Here is a 23,662-nt window from a genome sequence, read left to right as displayed (position 1 = left end):
GCAAACCTTTATGGAAAAAATTTGTATTCACTTTTATACTTTGTGCATCTTTTATCAGATGGTGAACTTTTTTATATCTTGATTTGTGATTTATATTTTTTTAATTGTCCTTCTTTCCGCTTATTGGATCCTCTTAAGCCTTAAGTAGAAAAAAATATATGAGCAATGATAATAACACAATTCTAAATGCATAATAAAATAAAGGAAAAACAGGTGCGAGGATATTTATAGTCAGAATTACATACTAATACAGGAGCTATCATTATTATAATTACTCCTTGTGGTAAAAGGTCTTGAAATAAAAAGCTGGAATAAAGAAAGAAAGATCTCAGAAAAAAATAATAGGAAAACCAGGAGTAAATCAGCCACATGGAAAATTTCCATCAAAAATAAGTCGTCTCTGAAATTAATACTAAATAGGAAAGCTTTTTATCTATCGCACATTTTTTGTTGGGCTTGTTTTTGGGTCGTATTTGCATAAGGATTTTGTGACCTCGGTTTATTTTGACTTTTGGACAAATTAACGCCTAAAGCAATGGGTGAAAATTGTTCATATGGTCATTAAAGGGATTGTCCAGGTTTGGGGCACAAGTCTGCAGTCACTGTATGTGCACACTGCGCGCTGTCAGGACTCTGCGGTGCCAACTAGACATACTTGACCTCGCTCTATACGAGTGAATTGAGAAAGGCTGGACAAGTCTAGTCGGAATGCGGCCGGAAGTATGCATAACGAATACTTGTAGTCACATGATCACCCACCCCTAACGCCAGCACCGGAAAATCCTGACAGTGTACAGTGTGCACTCTGTAAGAATTCACAAGTCTGCAGTCACTGTATGTGCACACTGCGCCCTATCAGGACTTTGCGGTGCCAACTAGATGTGCTTGACCTCGCTCACTACAAGTGAATTGAGAAAGTCAACAAAAGTCTAGTCGGAATGTGGCCAGAAGTATGCATAACGAATACTTGTGGTCACATGACCGCCCACTTCTAACGCCAGCACCGGAAAATCCTGACAGCGCGCAGTGTGCACACTGTGAGGTTTTACAAGTCTACAGTCACACAGAGAGAATGCAGACTTGAGTCCCAAGCCTGGACAACCCTTTAACTGGAGAGGCAATCGAGACTAGAAAATGTCTCTTAATGGGACCCATGGAAGAAATATGGGCAGTTTGTTGGCACATGAAGGACCAAAAAAAAAGAAAAAAAAAGCAAAGATACAAAAATGATTTACAAGAGTACAATGGGGTGAGAAACAAGTCTATTAATGTCCATTGCTCCAGACTGAAATCTTTATCGAGCCCATATACAGTAGATGTGATGACTGCAGGGTGTACATATTTTTGGTCAAGTGCCTTTTGTTGAACCGGTTATTGCACTTGTAACTTTTCCAATAGAAATCACATTGTAAATCAAACTACTCATGAACAAACAAATAAATGTCATGAAAAGGGTTCATATATTTTTTGGCTCCGCAGTGTTTATGGACCAGACCTTCCAATCAAACTAGGACATATTTTTCTCCTTGTACTGTTTTTCATACATTCTTTTTTTTAATCAAATCAATGATGCCACTTTCTTTGTAACTTTTGATTAAAATGGCCGTGCGTGGCCAAAAATATCGTCACATCTATATGGGCTTCAGGACTTTTCACTAATGTACCGTAACTTATTTGAAAGAAACTTTGATTTGGAAGAGGTGTGTCATGGTCACGTGTGTCAGGACGCAGATGATACCGCAAGGCGGACCCATAACACACGTGACCCTGGATACACCGCCTCCAGTGGGGCGCATTTAAATAATAAAACGTGCACGTGGATACGCCGCCTCCACCTGGCGAATTTGGGTATTACACGTTATACATAAAATCTGGAAACCCCGCCTCCAGTAAGGCAAATTTAAATAATAAAGGGGGAACCTGGGAAACTTTAACAATGGTGGGCCCTGCGATAGGGAATGGGGACATGGAGACCTTCTAAGCTCCCCTGAGCCAGTGTCCCTGCACTCCTTACATTCCCTAAACAGGCTCCGCACCTGTCGCCGCACGCGTACCTTAACGCCCTTGCTCACCCTGACCCTAAACCCTCACTAGGGAATGGGTCGGTGCGGAGACTAATCCCACCACTGCACTAATAACACATATGAGGAAAGAGACAATACAGGGGAAACACCACTTAGCTTTGCTCTGCTGCGTGCGCTCCCAGCAACAGAGCCCTCCACCTGCGTGCGTCTTCTCCTCCACCTGGATCCATCACCATAAAAGGATCCTTCACCTTAGTGCAGCCTCGGAGCAGAGTCCACCACCAGTTACAGCTGCTTAGAACCAGAGTCCCAAGGCTGATGCAGACACTTCCCGCTGACACCATCACTGCGACTCCACCACGCCATGCCAGCCCTTCGTCCAGACACCGTAGCAGGAACACATCCCCCCTGGCTAAGCTGCGCAGGACTCCTCACCAGCTCCATCCGTCCTCCAGGCTCTCCAAAAACAGAGTGAACACACTCTCACAATATCACAGGCAGTGATTGCACACCTCTAGCACACCTTTATAGGGTGTCACACCTGATACCTAATTAAGTGCACAAAAACCCAAAGTGCAATACCACAACCACCACCGGGGACAGTCAAAACACCTTTGAACTTAACCAAAGTAAAAAAAAGTTCACTTTGTGCTTTTAATACCGCCAGATCCAACACTGGATCATGACAAGGTGGATCAAAAACTTCATCATGGCCAAAAATATGTGCACTCATCACATCTACTGTACATGAGTTTCAAGACTTGAAAAGTTTGAAAAAAAAAAAAAAAAGTTTTAAAAAGTTACATTTATTGCCGTAATTAATGGTCTCAAACCCCTATGAATGTGATGAGTGGGGAGGAACTTTCAACTTATCTTCATTCATCCCTTCCAAGTCAAAGTTTTTTTAAAAAGTTTCATGAATACCTGAAAGTCCTAAAGCCCATGTAGACGTGATGAATGGGAGAGCACGTGTTTTTGGCCATGCCGCGTTTTTGAACCCTTTAAAATTAAAACATTTTTTTTCAAAAGTTGTATCGGTACTTCCAGGTCCTGGAGCCCATAATTGGGGTTTGCCGGTATTTCTGCATATTCCAATCAGACGTTCCATCGATGATTCTGAGCATTTCTTAATTTCTTCCATCACAGTTTATTCTCCGTTTATTGCCGAGGATCCAGCGACCTTGTGTTTTACATCCGATGAATAATCCCTCAAGGGCTAAACGCAGCCCAGTAAATAAGCAGAATGTTTCTTCCAGTCATTTTTATTGATGGCGCTTATTTTCCCTGCATTAAATTATACGAGATGCGGAGTGTGTCCTTGTGGGCGAGACATTTCTGGGCTCTGCGAGACGTCGTACCGGACTCTTCAATCAGGGACAATATTGAAAAATATTTTATTAGAATTTTCACTTTCCGTAAAATACATTCTGAGAATATTGCATTCCGGGCATCGACGACCCGAGGAGTAAGACGAAAATAAGTGGCATAAATCAGACCTCGAGTTATGGACGAGGTTTCTGGATTTCAGCAGGAATTAATTATTTTTCTTATTTCTTTTTATTTACCAATTGACAATAAAAAAGTCTAAACATAAAGCGTTTTGGTTCTTATCCACAAACAAGGTAATATTATGTATTTACAAAAATGTATGCTGGTAGTGTGTATGATGGATCTTAGCATCAGGATTAGCAGTGCCAGAAAATGACTGGACAATCGATAGTCAATCGAGCTTCGGAGGATGGAGACGTTTTTAGATGCCCTTGGGCCCCGCTTGCCTATATGGGCCCCTGTGGACAGCATATGACACGTGATTGTTTGCCAGACCGCAATAACGACAAAAAAAATCAAGCTAAATTTTATGCATTATAAAATATGATACCTACATAAATAATACCGCCATACGGTGCTACAATGTGTCAAATCGGCACCTTAAAGCCTCCGATGGAAGGAAGGCGCTGACATATGACTGTAGTGATGAGTGGATCTTTTGAAATACAAATTCACCATATTTTTCTAGAGAATGTGGTTCACAGTAAATCGATTTATCGTAAACCAAAGCCTTCATTTGTCCTGAGAAACGTGTATATGAGGTGGGATTGCAGTTGTGCTGTAACCACACTGATCAAGCAAGCAGCAGCTGCCATCTACATGCCCCATTCCTTGCCCTGAATCAGAGACACAGTGACGCTCCTATATCTTGCTCCCGATTAATTAACTTTATATTACTTCCTTTTACTCACACATTAGTCTTTCATACAGCTGTGCTGTCACACACTATCTGTACAGTTTATTAAGTAGTTTATCACTTTCTCTCCCTGTGACGTCCTCTCACTAAGCAGCCTGTCCATAAAATGACTGCTGCATTCCCTGCCTTGGCTTTTATGCAGGCTATGATAGTCCTTCCTGATTGGCAACGCTATACTATGAGATGCGAAGGTCACAAAGCCTTATAAAGAAGCCCCTATGTTCGCGCCTGAGGTCATATGATCCTTACATGGCTGCCGCAGTAATTTAACATATGTTAAAATGGAGGAGGTCATTTTAATCAGCTTGCGTAAAGTAAATTGCGTATTGTTCCATTTGGCCGAGTTCAGAGAATTTTTAATAATTCAACACAAATTCGAATCGCAATTTTACCTTATAGGAATATAGCGGCAAACGTCACCCATACGCTCTTATGGAAAGTACATACAGGCGCTGCCTGCTGGGTCTTGTAGTATAACATTTTCTCTTTTTTTTCTATTTTTTTAGATCAATTTTGTATTTTTATTCAACATTGTGAGAATATTAATGACAAAACTACGAGCTTCGACCACGTCAGAGACCATACAGTACAGGTGAGCATTGTGGGCCGAGACTCGGCGGTGGAAGTCAGTGTGAAGGAACACAGAATATAGACAATTTATCAAACTGATATTATAATTTTGACCTTTCAGTTGTGGATGGAATCAGCCCTTTTTTTATCATCTGCAGCAGGGTAACTAGTAAAATGGCCGATGGCTGTGAATGTTGTCAGCTCCAAATGAAAAGTATCAGTCCCTGATCAACTGAGCAATAATTAGTGACTGGACCTGAAAAAAATGTTTTTGGGAAATTGCTGTATTACACACTGGATTTAATAGAGTATTATAATATTGGAATACTATGTTTATGCCCTTTGCAGGACCTCAGGGGAGGAACATTTGCTATGCCCCACCCCCTAGCATTGCACCACCCCCTTGGAACCTTTAGATGTAGTTTTTACAGTGTGTTTTTGACACATTTTTAATTAGAATATATGCTGTTTAATAGACTGTTCTAGTTACAATTCAGCAACAAAATCCTGGCAAGTAAAAACCATATTTAAAAAGAGATTAAAAAAAACAAAGAATTGATATAATGTTTTATTTACCATCCAATAACAGTGTAACATGTACGCTGCAGGCAGCTTATTTAAAACATTTTTTTAATGAGGATTTTGGCACAGAATCTCATTGAAAAAAAAACACATAAAAAAAACCTCTGTGTGAACATACCCTTAGGAATGAATGAAATTTTGCCGTTGTGATGTTGCAAAAATGAGATGCAATGGCTCGACTTGGGAAGCATTTCTGTAAACCTGACCATAATGTGTGGATCAGCTGTTACCAGAAAAGAAGAAGCTCTGAAATTCACACTCTTACATCACTGCTGCTATAATGGCCTCTTATTATTTTTTTCTGTCGCTTTATCTCCTTCAATTCAATCCTAGAATTTGTACCAAATTTTCCTTTTTTTCCTTATAAATTTTGCATATGTCTCCATGACTTGCAGGAAAGCTGTTAAGGCCACACTGGTGTTACTCCCTCTCCTGGGAATTACTTACATGCTGTTCTTCGTGAATCCGGGGGAAGACGACGTCTCGCAGATAGTGTTCATTTATTTTAATTCATTTCTTCAGTCTTTTCAGGTAAGTAATTCAGAAACACTGATACAAATAAAAAAAGGTTGTGGTGGGAAAATTTGACCTTCCCCTACCCCAGTGGCTTAACGTGCAGCTCAAAGACCCCAATGCAAAATCTCCAAAAGGAGCCCCTAACTATGACAGCACTTTGGGCTTCTCGTTTGGGCCAAAGGGACTTTTTGGGCTCCTCTAAGCCCCGGGGACCGGGTGTGACTTCAACCCTCGTACCTACTGTAGTTACTTCTATAGTTAATTCTAGTCGATCAAGAATTTAGAAGAAAAAGTTAAATTACTAATTAATCAACTTAATACATTTTAAGAAAAAAAGTTGTAACAAGACATAAAAGGCCAATCATAGACAATCACCAGAAGTCGGGTGACACTTCTCCTAAAGTCAATGATTGGAAGAACCGAAAGCAAGGGACACCCGCTGATATAGTGAGTGTGACCCCTAAAGACCTGTGACCGGCATCTGTTCATATTCATTTACAACTATCGCACTTTAAGTAGTCACACATCGTCACCTGTCCGTCCAACTTGTCTAAACAAGCTTTGTTGCTTTTCTTTCAGGGTTTCTTTGTATCAGTATTTTACTGCTTCCTGAATGGGGAGGTAAGTGATTTTGGGAAGGGTTTTTTTTTTGCAGTACTTTCCAGATTGTATAACTTTTTATTCATATAGGTAATCAGAAATGCAGCCATTTACTAAAACAGTTTATGCGACTGCAGACTTGTGAATCCTCACAGTGCGCACAGTGCACGCTGTCAGGATTCTATGGGAGGGGCTGGTCATGTGATTTGCATACTTCCGGACACATTCCAACTAGATGTGTCCAGCCTTGTTCAATTCATACGTCTAGTCGGCATGGGACCGCATGTATGCAAATCAGATACTTCACCAGCTTCCGTCACAGTAGAATCCTGAAAGATTCACAAATCTGCAGCCACTTAGTGATTGTCCACTTGAACCCCAAGCCTGGAAAACCCCTTTAAATAAAGCTCTTGGACCCTAATGCAAAACCTGTAACAGGGTCCTGGCCTACAATGTTTTATTTCAAATACTGATATTTTCTTATGTGACAGAGAGGATTTGAGCCTTTTTTTTTTTAGGAAGGAAAAATAAAAAAATATTTACAAAAGTAACAAAGACAAGACACGTTACAAGATCAAATTTTTTTTTTTTATTTTTTTTATTTTTTAATGAGGGTCCCTTTAAAGACAATGCTCTCTTTAAATCCATAGGCCAAATCGTAGACTGACAGACACAGAACGGGATGGTTAATGTTTTATTGATTGAGACGCTGGGAATATTTCTCATCTCGTATCTTTGTCTCAAATTCAGTTTCTGACCTAAAACTTCTTAATTGTTTGACACCCGGATGACTGGCAGCAAAGAATAAATCTGCTTTTAATCTATAATATATCAGCGGAGGCCGCGGTTTACGTTCTCCGTCTTCTCCTTGCGCCTTTGTTACTACAGTCAGGATCACTTAAAATGCAGAATTGAAGTAATTAAGGGATAACAGAGAAGTCGTCATTTTTTGGGGGCTTTTGTATATATGTAACTGCTTGAAAGAGGAATTCTAGAATCCTGGGATTTCTGTAGAGATAAAAGGGTCTCTTAAAGGGGAAGTATACAGTACAAAACAATTGTCCACCGCTCTAATTTAAAAAAAAAAATACATTTTTTTTTTTATATAATTTATTTTTATTTATTTTATTTTGCTATTATTTGACTTATGGTCCCTCTGCGGCAATCCTGTGTCCAGACTGTGAATAAGGCAACTCCCTTAACCTCCTTCATAGCAAGGACGTGTCCATACAGCACAGTGGGAATTTCCATCAGTGCCCCAGTATCAGTGTCAGCCATCCATAGTTCCCCAGTATCAGTGCCAGCCACCCATAGTGCCCTAATATTAGTGCCAGTAGGTCACCATGATCACATTGCAATGAAAATAAGTCACAGTGCGGTAAATCAGTGGCCGGCATCTACAGTGTCTCAGTACAGCACCACACATCCACAGCTTTCCTATTACCCTGTAGCGGTTCCAGACATCCATATTAATGTCATAAGTCCCTGACCAATTCAGTGCCAGTCACATGTCTACCAGAACAGTACCAACCCGCCACCAATCCCCAATGCTAAGGTCAAAATAAGTTCCAAGAAAAAGCCATGCCATCGCAAAGCGCTCGTATAACAGTTGTATCCAGACACAGAACAAATAGAATCGTGTCCTCCACTTATAGGACCACAATAGTGGAAGCATTTCCGTGTCCCTATAGCTGTGATATCCTGCCGCGTGCTGCTGTAACAGCCGCCTTCCCCTATTTTGAACCATTTACATTGACCTATAACAGTTCTATTCTGGCAACATAGTGACCCCATAACAGTGCCAGCCATTTATATACTTGTGCTTCTCACTAAGCTAGAATATCATCAAAAAGTTAATTAATTTCAGTTCTTCAATACAAAAAGTGACTCTCCTCTATTCTCTAGAGTCATTACACACAGAGTGATCTATGTCACGTGTTTATTTCTGGTAATGCTGATGATTACGGCTTACAGCCAATGAGAACCCAAAAGTCATTATCTCAGGAAATTAGAATAATTAACAAGAATCACCTGTAAAGTCTTCCTAAGTGTTTATAAAGGTCCCGTAGTCTGTTTCAGTAGCCCCACAATCATGGGGAAGACTGCTGACCTGACAGATGTCCAGATGGCAGTCACTGACACACTCGGCAAGGAGGGGAAGCCACAAAAGGCCATTGCTAAAGAAGCCGGCTGTTCACAGAGTGCTGTATCCAAGCAGATTAATGGAAAGTGGAGTGGAAGGAAAAAGTGTGGTAGAAAAAGGTGCACAAGCAACCAGGATAACCGCAGCCTGGAAAGGATTGTTAAGAAAAGGCCATTCAAAACTATGGGGGAGATTCACAAGGAGTGGACTGCTGCTGGAGTCATTGCTTCACACCACACACAGACGTATCCAGGACATGGGCTACAAGAGTCACATTCCTTGTGTCAGCCACTCATGACCAATAGACAACGCCAGAAGCGTCTTACCTGAGCCAAGGAGAAGAAGAACCGGACTGCTGTCAGTGGTCCGAGGTGTTGTTTTCAGATGAAAGTAAATTTTGCATTTGATTTGGAAATCGCGGTCCCAGAGTCTGGAGGAAGAGTGGAGAGGCCACAATCCAAGCTGCTGGAGGTCTTGTGTGAAGTCTCCACCATCAGTGATGGTTTGGGGAGCCATGTCATCTGCTGGTGTAGGTCCACTGTGTTTTATCAAGACCAAAGTCAGCGCAGCCGTCTACCAGGACATATTAGAGCTCTTCATGCTTCCCTCTGCCGACAAGCTTTTTGGCGATGGAAATGTCATTCTCCAGCAGGACTTGGCCCCTGTCCACACTGCCAAAAGTACCAATACCTGGTGTACACACAACAGTATCACTGGGCTTGATTGGCAGCAAACTCGCCTGACCTTAACCCCATAGAGAATCTATGGAGTATTGTCAAGAGGAAGAGGAGAGACACCAGACCCAACAATGCAGACGAGCTGAAGGCTGCTATCAAAGCAACCTGGGCTTCCATAACCCCTCAGCAGTGCCACAGGCTGATCGCCTCCATGCCACACCGCATTGATGCAGTAATTGATGCAGAAGGAGCCCCGACCAAGTATTGAGGGCATTTACTGAACAGACATTTCAGTAGGACAACATTTCAGATTTTACAATCATTTTTCAAGCTGGTGTTATAAAGTATTCTAATTTACTGAGATAATGACTTTTGGGTTGTCATTGGCTGTAAGCCGTAATCATCATTAACAGAAATAAACACGTGACATAGATCACTCTGTGTGTAATGACGCTATAGAATAGAGGAGAGTCACTTTTTGTATTGAAGAACTGAAATAAATTCACTTTTTGATGATATTCTCATTTTGTGAGAAGCGCCTGTAGTCCCAATAACAGCGTTAGTGATTTACAGAGTCCTGATAACAGTGTCAGTCCTATATATTGTCCCCATAGTGGTAGCAGCCACTTTCAGAGTCCCAGTAACGGTCAGCCATTTATATACGGTAGTCCCAGCGTCAGACAGCAATTCATGAGAGTCAACAAAACTGCCCGGATCACAGAGTCAGCAGCCTCCCCCGATGCTCTTACACTATTACCATTATCAACGGATGAACACGGGCAGATATTGATTTTCCTCCTAAGTGTCGGCCTGATTGCAGATTTACTCTCATCTCAAACCCGAAAAATGAGCTCAGCAGAGATATTGGATTTATTTCTCTGCTTATTTCTGCGGAAAGAATGAATTGCAATATTCAGATTTAATTACAGTGTTTCTAATTCATTGGCCCGTGCATCTATTATTAATCTGCGCTGATTATTAACTGAGCTGCCTTCAAGGCAAACTGCAGAAAACAGCGGATTATTGTTTCCCCCCTCCCCCCCCCCCCCCGGGAATCAGAGGAGACCGCGCTCTGTAATAAGTTACCTCCATATTGCTATAAACACACTGTACCTAAGCCGATCATATGTGATACTGTGCGCTGAACTCGTGTACCTAAACCTATCTTGTTGGATACTGTCTGATGAACTAATGCATCTCAGCCTATCATGTGTGATACAGTCTACTGGGTCAATGTGTCTAGAACCATCCTGTTTGATACTGTTTGCAAGCTGGTGTAGCTAAGCTAACAATCCATTGTATCTAATCCCATCATGTTTCATGCTATCTGCTAAGCTCGTGTATCTAAGGCTATCATGTTTGACACTGTATCTATGCTTTTCATGTGTGATACTTTCTACTGAGCTAAGGTATCTAAGCTCTTGATGTGTGATACGGTTTGCTGAGCTGATGCATCTAAGCCCGTCAGATACTTTTTTTTCCCCAGAATTTATGTCTAAGTGGACCTGCTTGTCTCATCTTTTATAGGTTCGATCAGCTGCAAGAAAAAGGTGGCACCGCTGGCAAGACCATCACTCCCTCCGGGTTCGAGTCGCCCGAGCGATGTCCATCCCGACCTCGCCGACCAGGATCAGCTTTCACAGCATAAAGCAGACTGCGGCCATCTGAGCGCAGAAACACCACGGCCTCCGGAGATCTTCTATCTTTGTTGGTTCTTATGTCGGAGGATGGAATTCACCTTTATTGGACGTTCGGTGCACACAACATGGAGGAAAGTCGCAGAACAAAGGACCGAAACCCGAGTGTAGAATACGATGTAGACGCTATGGTAAGCCCGGGCTCGGCGACTCCGGCGGTGGAACAGCTACCTTTTTTTATGTAAACCTCGAGATTGAACCAAGTGCTTTGACCGAATTCTCCTTTTCAGTCCGGGAACTACAAAGTGTGGCGGATAAACTGGATACTCATGGATTGTGGTGCCAAAGGTTCCGGAAAATCCTTTGTACATTTCTATTTTGAAAAAAAAAAAAAACGAAAAGTTGACCTTCTTCCCAAAAATCATTGTGATAGAAAGAGGAATCTTAAATGTGACATTAGGGAGCGCTGAGTTGTCACTTTCTGCTAAACTGAATAGAATTTTTAACCATTTTATGGAAGATGTCTTTATTTGTGATTATTTTAAGGGACATGGTCTCTAATAATCAGTGGATTGTATGTTTTTAATTTTCTTTTTTCATCTGCCTTACCATGAGAATCAACCCCCCACTACTGCTGCCTTTATCTTTTAAAAGATCCACCTTCTCCTTGTTTTTTATGCCAGAATTGTCTGATGTGGTTCCTCATGGGCGGGGCTTAAATTAATTCGCAAACAGTTTTATATGACCGATGTACTTGGATCTCCCCTCTTCCTAGAAGTTTAGTGAAGGGTAAAAGCACTGGTGACAGATGCATATGTGGGCGCAGAATAAGAATGAGGATTGTTAAAAGACCAAATTTTTGGACGGTTTATGTAAAATGTACAATAGATGGGCTAAAGGACCTTTAACTCGGTATTACGTGTTTCTTTTTCTATTTGCAGTGCATTGTTCAATGTTATCAGCCTTAGTGAATTTACATATTACAAAGTGTGGACTGCTGATATTTTTTGTAAAAAAAAAAAAAAAAAATTCACTTGCTTATAAGTTGGCAGAAAAATTGTAAACACCAGATTTAATGAAAGAGGGATTCTGAAATACCCTGACAGAATGAAGAGGCCACACGCGCACCATTCATTGTCTGTGGGACTGCAAAATGCTGAACTTGGCAGCAAAAAGTTTGACAGGACCCAGTAAAAAATAATGTTGATAGATATAATGATTCCAAAATGTGTTCAATATCTGAACAGATTCGGCCAACATGGTCAACCAACGGAATGGTATCCTGGCAGAAAGATGAAATAAAGACAAATATCGCTTTGGTCCGGTGGCCACGTCAGTGCTCCTACCTGCCAGCTTCTTCGCCGCCTCTTCTCTTTAGTAAGCCCAATGACATCCCGAAGGCTCTACTGGTCAGAAGAGAAATTGTGGATACCGGCAGGTAGGAGGAAGTTCGCAGGGCTGCAGTACAACAGCCACGGAATTCTGAATATGCTTGCTCAACACTAAAAGATAATTCTGTTGGCCATTCCGTTGGCTGACCATGTTGGCCAGATCTGTTCCAATATTGAACACATTTTTGATTGTTCATTAAATCCATTGAAAGTTTTTATAGCTACCTAGGAATTATCCATCTCAACTGGGTTTAGATGACCAGACGTATGAACGCCGATTGGTCAGGGCTGGATTACAGAAAGGAAACAAGGGACATGTGTAGAGAGGAAACAAGGAACAGGATTTCAATAGTCTACACCACCATGAGGACCAAGTAGACCTCAACCAGCCACCCTGCTTCATGGCCATTGGATCAAGTCTCTGGCTTAGCTCTTTTACTTCCGTCGACTTTGGTAGAGAAGCGATAATAGGTGGGGTCCAAATTCCAGCGTTAGTATGACAACATTTTTTGACTAGTAGTCTTTTTCCCCCTCTGTAATACTTTTTTGACCAACGTGTCGACATAGGTTGCAACAACCTATCGTTAATATGGCTGAATTATTTTGGTGCCACAAACCCTAAGATATCAAGACAAAAAGCTCATATCTTGGCCATTGGCTCCAAGCAAACTAGAAAAAATTGATCTAAAGTGCCTTCTGCTAGCTGAGTTACAATCATACAAAGCATAGAGGTGGCCTCTGTGGGCGATATGTGACCTGTGTAACGATGAGCCCTAGGTTAGGGTGACCCTATTCCCAAGCAAAGGTTCAACTTCAAAAGGACTCCCAACCCCTACAAATACGGCTTCCAAAAAGGGAGAGTTTCGTTCCACCTTCTTCTACTATGAGTAAGAAATTGGTAGTGGGGTAAATGCTGCCCCTCCTATCTAAGATTTGGGGTCGTCACGGTGTAAATCTGCACCAGAGCTGGGGCCATATTTACTTTCGAACTTCTTCTCTTGTGTGCACCTCTGGTGTCCAAATTTGCCTCACTGACCTATAGAGCAAGTTACAGTTTTTGTAGATTATTAAAATTTTTGCAACCTATAAAATAATAATAATCGGGGATATGTCAGCTCGGTCAGCAAATTACTGAGACGTTTTTCCTTTCCCAGGTTTTTTTTTTGTAATCAAAAGAAAAAAATGCAAAAAAATTCTTGATGATTTTCTGAATTCTGTTTTATCGATGAGACCTGTACAGCGATTTATTTCTTTATTTATTGCATTTTCTTGTTGTTTTTTTTTTTTACTGTTTGCTGTTGTTATTGTCATGTTTACTTACAGAAGACCCATAGGGGCTCATGTATCAACTTGTGTTCCAGGCAAATCACCATACTGACATGGGTCCCTGGAACCTGTGATTGAGAAGGTCCACTGGTTTGCCCATTTTTGAGGATTTTCGGTCATGCCTTTTTATTTCCCATAGAAGTAATGCCTTGATATCGCGTTACAGACTCAGTCGGCACCAAAAAGTTTGACCCAAATATACAAAAGATTCTAAAATGTGAGATTTTGCCACGCCAACTTTTGCCTGTTGATACATGACCCCCCCCATGAAAAGCCTCCAAAAGAGGCACTTTTTTTTGCCAAACTTCTCAATAGATCGATGGTTTCGTGTGAGTATTTATTAGTGTCAATGACATTTGCCGTTCAGCAGTGACAATTCATGCACAAGTCGTCTGTTGCCTTCTACAAAGTGAGCTTAGCGATGCTGGATCTGTGCCGCTGGCCGCCTCGTCGATATTTTTCTACTTTATTTATCCTGTTTCTTAAAAAAGAAAAAGAAAAAAAATGCAATTGCTCTACAGAAAAAATATTAAAAAAGCTTTATTTATTAAAATTGTGATTTCAACAAATTCTCAGCTTTTGTTTTTTTTTATTCTCGGATTTATTTATTTCTAGCAAAAAAAAAATGAATATTCAGTGTAAAGCTTTGATTTACCAAAACACTTTGAAATGCTGCAAGATTTTTGAGCAGGATCTAATGAATCGAGGCCTAAATGTTTAGGGCTGTAGCTTGCAAGCTGAAGGGAAACTACAACTCCCAGCCTGCTCTGTCAGGAAGCTGCAGACATCTGGTCTAGGACTGAGTCGTGTTAATCATTGGCCGCTATTCATCATTTGCGAGGTTTGTTGGCTCATGTTTGGACTCTGATTCATCATTTAACCCCTTCACGACCCATGATGCCTACGTAGGCGTCATGAAAAGTCGTGCCCAAACGACCCATGACGCCTACGTAGGCGTCATGCTATAAATCGCCCTCCTGCGCGTTGGGTGACCGGTCACTGAAAGGTCACCCGACCCGCACACAGAGGACACTCTATGGTTAATCCCAGGGGACGTGGCTTAGCCTCCACGTGCCTACGATCGCTCTGATTGGCTGTTTCACTTTTAACAGCCAATCAGAGCGATTTGTAATATTTCACCAATGAAATTTGGTGAAATATTACACTCCAGCCATGGCCGATGCTGCAATAGCATCGGACATGGCTGGACACCGACACCCGACCCCCCCACACTGACTGGCGGGGCCGATCGGCCCCCGCCACCGTTGGACGGTGGCGATCGGTCGCCGCCGTCATCATCTGCTCCTCCTCCCCTTCCTATCGCTCCCCCCACCTTCCGATTCCCCCCCCGGTACCTCCGATGTCCTGCTGTGGCTCCCGGTGTCCCGCCGTCCGGATCATGGGCGCCGCCATCTTGCAAAATGGCGGGCGCATGCACAGTGCGCCTGCCATTGTCCAAAATGGCGACGCCCATGAATTTGCCGGCCGTCCATTCATTTTTCATTTTGATCACTGTGATAACTCTCACAGTGATCCAAATGAAAAAAAAAGTAAATGCACCCCCCGTTTATCACCCCCATAGCCAGGCACAAACAAAATAAAAAAATATATTTTTTTTTCCATTTAGGGTTAGAATTAGGGTTAGGGTTGGAATTAGGGTTAGAAATAGGGTTAGGGTTGGAATTAGGGTTAAGATTAGGGTTAGGGGTGGGTTGAGATTAGGGTTAGGGGTGGGTTAGGATTAGGGTTAGGCTTGTGGTTAGGGTTAGAGTTGGGATTAGGTTTAGGGGTGTGTTGGGGGTTAGGGTTATAGTTAGGGTTATGATTAGGGTTGGGTTAGGGTTAGTGGTGTGTTGGGGTTAGAGTTGGAGTTGGAATTGAGGGGTTTCAACTGTTTAAGCACATCACGGGGTCTCAGAACGCGACATGGCGCCATGATTTATTCCAGCCAATTTTGCGTTCAAAAAGTCAAACAGCGCTCCCTCCATTCCGAGCCCCGACGTGTGCCCAAACAGTGGTTTACCCCACATATGGGGTATCAGCGTACTCAGGAAAAATTGCACAACAACTTTGGGGGTCTAATTTCTCCTGTTACCCTTGGGAAAATAAAATATTGGGGCTAAAAAAATGATTTTTGTGAAAAAAATGATTTTTTATTTTCACGGTTCTGTGTTATAAACTTCTGTGAAGCACTTGGGGGTTCAAAGTGCTCACCACACATCTAGATAAGTTCCTTGGGTGGTCTAGTTTCCAAAGTGGGGTCACTTGTGGGGGGTTTCCACTGTTTAGGCACATCAGGGGCTCTGCAAACGTAACATGACGCCCGCAGACCATTCCATCAAGTCGGTATTTCAAAACGTCACTACTTCCCTTCCGAGCCCCGAGGTGTACCCAAACAGTGGTCCCCAGCGTACTCAGAACAAACTGGACAACAACTTTTGGGGTCGAATTTATCCTGTTACCCTTGTGAAAATAAAAAATTGCGGGCTAAAAAATCATTTTTTGAGGAAGAAAAAAGATTTTTTATTTTCAAGGCTCTGCGTTATAAACTTCTGTGAAGAACTTGGGGGTTCAAAGTGCTCACCACACATCTAGATAAGTTCCTGGGGGGGTCTATTTTCCAAAATGGGGTCATTTGTGGGGGAGCTCCAAAGTGTAGGCAGACAGGGCCTCTCCAAACATGACATGGTGTCCGCTAATGATTGGAGCTAATTTTCCATTCAAAAAGTCAAATGGTGCTCCTTCCCTTCTGAGCCCTGCCGTGCGCCCAAACAGTGGTTCCCCCCCACATATGGGATACCAGCGTACTCAGGACAAACGGAACAACAACTTTAGGGGTCCAATTTATCCTGTTACCCTTGTGAAAATAAAAAATAACGGGCTAAAAAATTATTTTTGAGGAAAAAAAATGATTTTTTTATTTTCATGACTCTGCGTTTATAAACTTCTGTGAAGCACTTGGGGGTTGAAAGTGCTCACTAATCATCTAGATAAGCTCTTTGGGGGGGTCTAGTTTCCAAAATGGGGTCAATTGTGGGGGGTTTCCACTGTTTAGGCACATCAGGGGCTCTGCAAACGCAACATGATGCCCGCAGAACATTCCATCAGTCTGCATTCCAAAATCGCGCTCCTTCCCTTCTGAGCTCTCCCATGCGCCCAAACAGTGGTTCCCCCCCACATATGGGGTATCGGTGTACTCAGGACAAATTGCACAACAAGTTTTGTGGTCCAATATCTCCTGTTAGCCTTGTGAAAATAAAAAATAGCGGGCTAAAAAATCATTTCAGAGGAAAAAAAAAATTTTTTATTTTCATGGCTCTGCGTTTTAAACTTCTGTGAAGCACTTGGGGGTTCAAAGTGCTCACTACACATCTAGATAAGCTCCTTGGGGTGTCTAGTTTCCAAAATGGTGTCACTTGTGGGGGAGCTCCAATGTTTAGGCACACAGGGGCTCTCCAAACACGACATGGTGTCCACTAACAATTGGAGCTAATTTTCCATTCAAAAAGTCAAATGGTGCGCCTTCCTTTCCGGGCCCTGCCGTGCGCCCAAACAGTGGTTTATGACCACATATGAGGTATCGATGTGCTCAGGAGAAATTGCCCAACAAATTTTAGGATCCATTTTATCCTGTTGCCCAAGTGAAAATGAAAAAACTGAGGCTAAAAAAAATTTTTGTGAAAAAAAAAGTCTTTTTTTTTACGGATCAATTTGTGAAGCACCTGGGGGTTCAAAGTGCTCACTATGCATCTAGATAAGTTTGTTGGAGGGTCTAGTTTCCAAAATGGGGTCACTTGTGGGGGAGATCCAATGTTTAGGCACACAGGGACTCTCCAAACACGACATGGCAACCGCTAAATATTCCAGCATATTTTCCATTCAAAAAGTCAAATGGTGCTCCTTCCCTTCCGGGCCCTGCCGTGCGCCCAAACAGTGGTTTATAACCACATTTGAGGTATCGGTGTACTCAGGAGAAATTGCCCAACAAATTTTAGGATTCATTTTATCCTGTTGCCCATGTGAAAATGAAAAAATTGATGCTAAAAGAAAATTTTTGTTGGAAAAATTAAAATGTCCATTTTTTCCTTCCACATTGCTTTAGCTGCTGTGAAGCACCTGAAGGGTTAATAATCTTCTAGAATGTAGTTTTGAGTAGCTTGAGGGGTGCAGTTTTTAGAATGGTGTCACTTTTGGGTATTTTCTGCCATATAGACCCCTCAAAGTGACTTCAAATGTGAGGTGGTCCCTAAAAAAATGGTTTTGTAAATTTTGTTGTAAAAATGAGAAATCGCTGGTCAACTTTTAACCCTTATAACTTCCTAACAAAAAAAATTTTGTTTCCAAAATTGTGCTGATGTAAAGTAAACATGTGGGAAATGTTATTTAGTAACTATTTTGTGTCACATAACTCTCTGGTTTAACGGAATAATAATTCAAAATGTGAAAATTGCGAAATTTTCAAAATTTTCACCAAATTTCCATTTTTTTCACAAATAAATGCAAAAATGATCGACCTAAATTTACCACTAACAAGAAGCCCAATATGTCACAAAAAACATTCTCAGAATCGCTAGGATCCGTTGAAGCATTCCTGAGTTATAACCTCATAAAGGGACACTGGTCAGAATTGCAAAAAATGGCCAGGTCATTAAGGTCAAAATAGGCTTGGTCATGAAATCATTTAAGGTTGTTTTTTGTTGTTGTTTTTTTTATTTTGCAGCACATTTTTCAAAATCGTGGCCAAGTTTCAAGTCCAAAATAATCTTTATTTTTTTCTCTTTAAACTTTTTTGCATATTTTTAAAGCCAAAAGGCTCAAAAAATGGGGCAAAATCCTTGGCGTCCATAAAATTGAAGGAACTGGAGAAGTGAGCGTAAAGCAAATTTTGCAACTTTTCAAAGTTGAAAATATTGAATTCCCCAAAAACAAGGGTGAACATTAAAAAAATATAAAAACAGGAGTGTGCATATAAAATAGACGTCAAAGAAGAAGAAAAAGGAATAATCAAGGCGCTAACAAAATATAAGACACGAAACCACCAAAAAACTAAACAAATGATAATAATAAATCTCTATCTTGTCTTTATTATTTTGCACCAAATTCATCAAAATGTTGCAAATTCAAGTTATTTTTTCTGCTCTTTTGCTTGATTTGTGCCTTTTTGAAAGAAATGTTACATGACCCTTTCAACAAGTTTTAAAATGTAACAATAAAAGACAAGAATAAGGAGTATTTTTTTAGTTTGCACAAAATTCAGACTAGATACACAAGAATACTTAAATTCACTGAATGTGTTTCAATCTCTGATCGCTGTCAGTGAATTCAATTTTCCTGTTCTCATCCAGACACATAAATCTCAAAAAGATCTAATATTTCTCACAGCTGGGTGTTTGCTACAATTGTTTGCAGCCAATCCTCTGCGAGATCAACTGTATGGAACCCAATCTGATACATTACCTGCAGTGATACATTGTAACAAACTAGATTAAAAACACATGTGACATGCACAAAAGTGAACAGGTCGGTTGGACAGTGTTCACACCACCCAAGGACTGAAACACAGAGAAAAAACACAGTATGACAAACGTGCAAAAATACTCTGCTGTAAAAAATATATAACAAAGATGATAAAAACAGGGTATTTATTGCAACCAACTATCAGGACAATAGATAGATCTATTAATCTTACAGATTATTTGTCTGCCCCGGATACATTGTATCAATGTCTCAGCTGTACGAAGTATAGAAGGTCAGGACAGGATTTCAGTCTCTGGAAGAAAACTGAAGCGACAGCAAGCGGAGATCTTTAAAATGACCTGGAATTGAGACCCACAGCATAATGGCAAGTTCCAACTTAATGAATTGTTGTTTTCATTTTCATAACTAGGATATTCCATCACTTTATCTCTTATGGTCAAACCTCTGTGACCTCCACCCATCCTGAGACCGAAGGGGCCTTAACCCTGCGCCACAAGGTTTGCCTATGTAATCTATAGGTCATTTATGTCTCTTCCCTGATGCAAATCTTCCGATACATTTGGGAATTTGATTTCATGCGTTTGATAATAACATCTCGCATGGAGACCTCATGAACAATGCACACGTCAAGTATTTTTGCTGCTTTTTTTTTACTTGTGTTTTTGGTGCAGATTTTCCCCACTTAGTATTATTATAGGGGAAATCTGAAAGAATTGACATTCTGCAGCGATAAATCTGCAAGTCACAAATAAGCAGTTTAGTCCCACTTATCCTAGTTTTGACGAAAGAATGTAGGAAAACAGTGTGGTCTGAAAGAGTTAAATGACACACTCGGCTCTGCTGCATCTTCCTCCCCCATTCCTCCTGCTAATGATGGACTTGATGCTGGTTTCTGTAAAATGAAGTTTTCAGTACCTGACCTCATTCATTTCGCGCTCCTTTACTGGCACGGTGCGGCTGGCGTCATACGCGCTCACTAATAACCCCCGAGCGTTTCATCACTGCGCCGGCTAAATGAGATCTCCGCACGTGTTCAGTGAGCACATTAGGAGGGAGCGGAGCATTGTCAGACATGAAGATACCTGCAGGGAGCCAAGCTCCTCTAAACCATGATTAGATGTATTAGTAGGGATGGTGATGATTCGGTTACCCGGAGGTGCAGCTATAGGGTGTACAGGGCACTGCCTCCCAGGACTGATGGCTTTGTTGTTTCCACCCCTCCATGACCCTTTGGCCAATAGCTCACCCCTTGTTTATCCTTGTTCCTCAGAGGAGGGGGATCCTGCACAGGTTCATGGACATAGGACAGACAGGACAGGACTCAGGGTATGTCTATGTGATACCTAAATCCGGGAACATTTGCATTTAGGGTCCTTCCATGATGCAAACCAGTAGGTAACTCATCTGCTATTCGTTTACACTGGACAACTCGATTTCACAGGTTTTATAATTGCATGTCAGGATTTGATGTGGCTGCTCAGCCAGAGGAAAAAAAATCCATGAAGAACGTCCCTGAGTCTTGTCAATCCTCTACCAGACTTCACATTTAGCAGTTGGCATCCTTTGATGTGTGAGGCTTGATCCATGGTTCCTGAGAATGTGTCAAACCTGCTTCTTCTGGTCAGTAATCGCGGCATTTGTGCAATCCGGTAGACCTGGCATTTTACATGGTAATCTCAGGCTTTGATCTGGCTCCTCAGCTAGAAAACCCAATCCATGAAGAACATCATTGCCCACCTCCCCTCTTACACCAGACATCACATTTAACACTTTGCTTGATTCATGACTCCAATTCTCCTCTAATTATTGAGGCCATAAGTGGTGGCTTTATTACTCGTCCTCAGTAGATGTGTTGATTTTAGTATTGCTGTGGTGTGACGACTCCTGGAGTGGACGCTTTGGGCCTTGATACCAACCCACCCTGGGCAAGCTGACCTAGTGAGGACCACCCCCTATACAGGGAGTATCAGGGGCAGACCCAGGAGGGCAAAGTACCACGACTGCTGGAACGAGTGAGTGTGTCTAGCAAGGTGCAACAGGGAATCTGCAGAAAATAAGAGTGTGCAAAGCGTGGACACAGGGGAACGCAATGTATTGGACAGTACACGGCGTGTGCACGGAAGTACGGAGGGTTCAGGACAATACAGGGTGAGTACACGGGGGTGCGCTGGCTACTGCATAGTGCAAGGCAAGTACACGGGAGCACATTTGGCGCGCACTGACAAGCACGCCCGGGTGCGGGCAAAGCAGGACGCGTGCAAGGGAGCATGCCTGAGTACAAGGTTAAGCAGAGCGCGTGCTGGGAAGCACACCTGAGTCCAGGGTTAGGCAGAGCGAGCTGGGAAGCATGCCTGGGTGCAAAGCAGAGGGTGTGCGAAGAAGCACAACAGAGCATAAGTCAGAAGGAGAGCGTGTGCTGAGAAGCACGACAGAGCAGAGTGCAGGAACAGATTATGTGCTAAGAAGCACGACAGAGCACAGTACAGGAGCAGAGCATGTGCTAGGAAGCACAGCAGAGCACAAGACAGGTGACCTGAATACGGAGGGCGGCCAAGCAAGGACCAAGTAGGTCTTGCATTGAAGCACAACAATAATCAGGCACCTCCCATAGGAAGAGGCAACCTGAAATAGGGCAAGAGCGCCGAGACTTCCGGGTGAGGTCCTCCAGACCATAGAGATGGCATGGCTGCAGTCAGGGCAGAGAGGAGCATGCAAACGCAACCATAGAATCAAGTGCGAGAGGCGCGCACCCAACGGGACACCCGGAGCGGCTGCGGCACCGGAAGTGGAGATGTCGGAGTCCCAGCCCCTGGTGAGAGTGGCATGACATGTGGCTACTGAGCCATGGAAACACAATCCGTGAAGATCTTGTTGGACAGTTCTTGTACTGACATCTCACATTTGATGGACTTATGATTAGATGAATCCAGGATGCCACAGCCTTGGTAGTGAATGATGAAGTTTCGCAAGGGTGTCACGTCATCCTGTAAGACCTGGAGTTAGACGGTCACATCGGGTAATAAATCGCTGGTCTTCTTTAAAGATGGTGTGATTTGTGTCCCATATTAAATGGATTTATTTTTTTCTGGTGATGAAGAGTTTAATGACCCTTTTTATGCTGGTCAGAAACATGCAGCTCAATTTCAGCCGCTCCTGCTCTGGTCATTATCTCTTCTTATATAAAATGGTCAGACCTTCTTGTCCCTGTCGGTGAAGGATTTGTCTCCCTGTGCCATATGCTAAAGCTAAGTGGTTGGAATATAGTTGTTGTAGTAGTGTTCTGTGGTTTGCTGTAGTATGTGTGTGTTTATCTCCTGGCCCCTGTTCCTATTTAGTTTATTCCTCCCTGTCCTTATCCTCCTCACTATTGTTGGTTAGTGCTTTTGTATGATAGCGGTTTTCTGTTATCCCTGTTTTGTCTTGTTTAATTTACATTTCTGTCCTATGCCTCATAGGGTGGGGGAGGGGACAGATCAGGGTTTAACAGGAGCATAGTAATGTGGCGCCCCTGAAGGTTCAGTTGCCACAGAGGTACTGCACCTCCTCCTGAGGTGTGGGGCCACACTATCCAGGTAAGGTGGGAAATCCTGACCATGCTCCAACACTCGCATCCCACAGAACACAGTAGTTCAGCAAAGTCACATTGCGGCTCCCTGCTTGGAGTGTAGCAGAGCACCTTTGGTGGCTCCCTACTTGGAACACTAAATGTGCTGGGAGGCAGGTGGAGTTTAGAATACATAAAAGAGCGGGAAGGTGTAGGATTTCAGGTCAGTCAGTCAGAGAGTCACTCAGAGAGGAGTGAGGAGAGAGGATCCCTGGAAGAGGGATGGAGGAAGGAGTGCTGCAGCAGACCTCAGTGACCTGAGCCAGCTGGCACAGGAAAGGAAAGAAGGAAAAAGACATTGAACCGAAACCTGATCTTCCATAAGAAGGAAAGACTAGTACGGAACGTAGGAGTAAAAGGGAACAGAGGACGTGGGTTAGAGGAAGAACCCTGCCTAGAAGTTCTAAGCGCAAGGCCGGGGCCCGGTCCCCGAGGTTGTATGGACACTTATGGTTCTGCAGCAGACACCGGTGGAGTAGTGGGCTGTAAATGCACTACTCCCATCTAAGACTTGGGGGCACAACAGCAACATTGATAGTGAGCCGGGACTCAGGAGTAAGGAGTCCCCGAAGCAGGCTACAGCTGTTTGCCGTACAAGTAGAGTTCTTGGGAACATCAGTCAGGAGGAACTCCAGTGTAACTCAGTACTAGGAGATCTTCACACTTAAAGGCTCTATAGAGGAGACGTTCAGAAAGGCACAAGTTGGCGGAGTGTTGGGAGGGAGCGTCCTATCTTGCCTGGAGGTCGATTGGGCCCCTGACCCGGAGGACACGGCACGGAGGCAGGCACCTGTGTGTACTAAAGACTGTGAGTAAAGCTTTGGAACTACAAGTCCTGGTGTCCTCCATTCATTCTTGCGCCAACACAC

At 42.7% G+C, this 23,662-nt stretch overlaps 1 protein-coding gene across 3 annotated transcripts in view; it reads left to right on the top strand.

Annotated features, from left to right (window-relative positions):
* The window catches only part of CRHR2 (corticotropin releasing hormone receptor 2), a 320,584-nt gene extending 306,304 nt beyond the window's left edge, over nt 1-14,280 (top strand). For all 3 annotated transcript variants that reach the window (XM_073582167.1, XM_073582169.1, XM_073582168.1), the window contains 4 exons: nt 4,776-4,861; nt 5,817-5,952; nt 6,517-6,558; nt 10,885-14,280. In XM_073582167.1, the coding sequence (XP_073438268.1) occupies nt 4,776-4,861; nt 5,817-5,952; nt 6,517-6,558; nt 10,885-11,025 (405 nt within the window). In that variant the 3' untranslated portion in view covers nt 11,026-14,280. The remainder of the gene's footprint in view (nt 1-4,775; nt 4,862-5,816; nt 5,953-6,516; nt 6,559-10,884) is intronic.
* Nucleotides 14,281-23,662: the final 9,382 nt, after the last annotated feature.

This window comes from Dendrobates tinctorius, unplaced genomic scaffold (genome assembly GCF_039654945.1).
Source record: "Dendrobates tinctorius isolate UK_male_01 unplaced genomic scaffold, ASM3965494v1 ptg000070l, whole genome shotgun sequence".
Lineage (NCBI taxonomy): Eukaryota > Metazoa > Chordata > Amphibia > Anura > Dendrobatidae > Dendrobates > Dendrobates tinctorius.
This window is presented reverse-complemented; position numbering and strand designations above follow the sequence as displayed.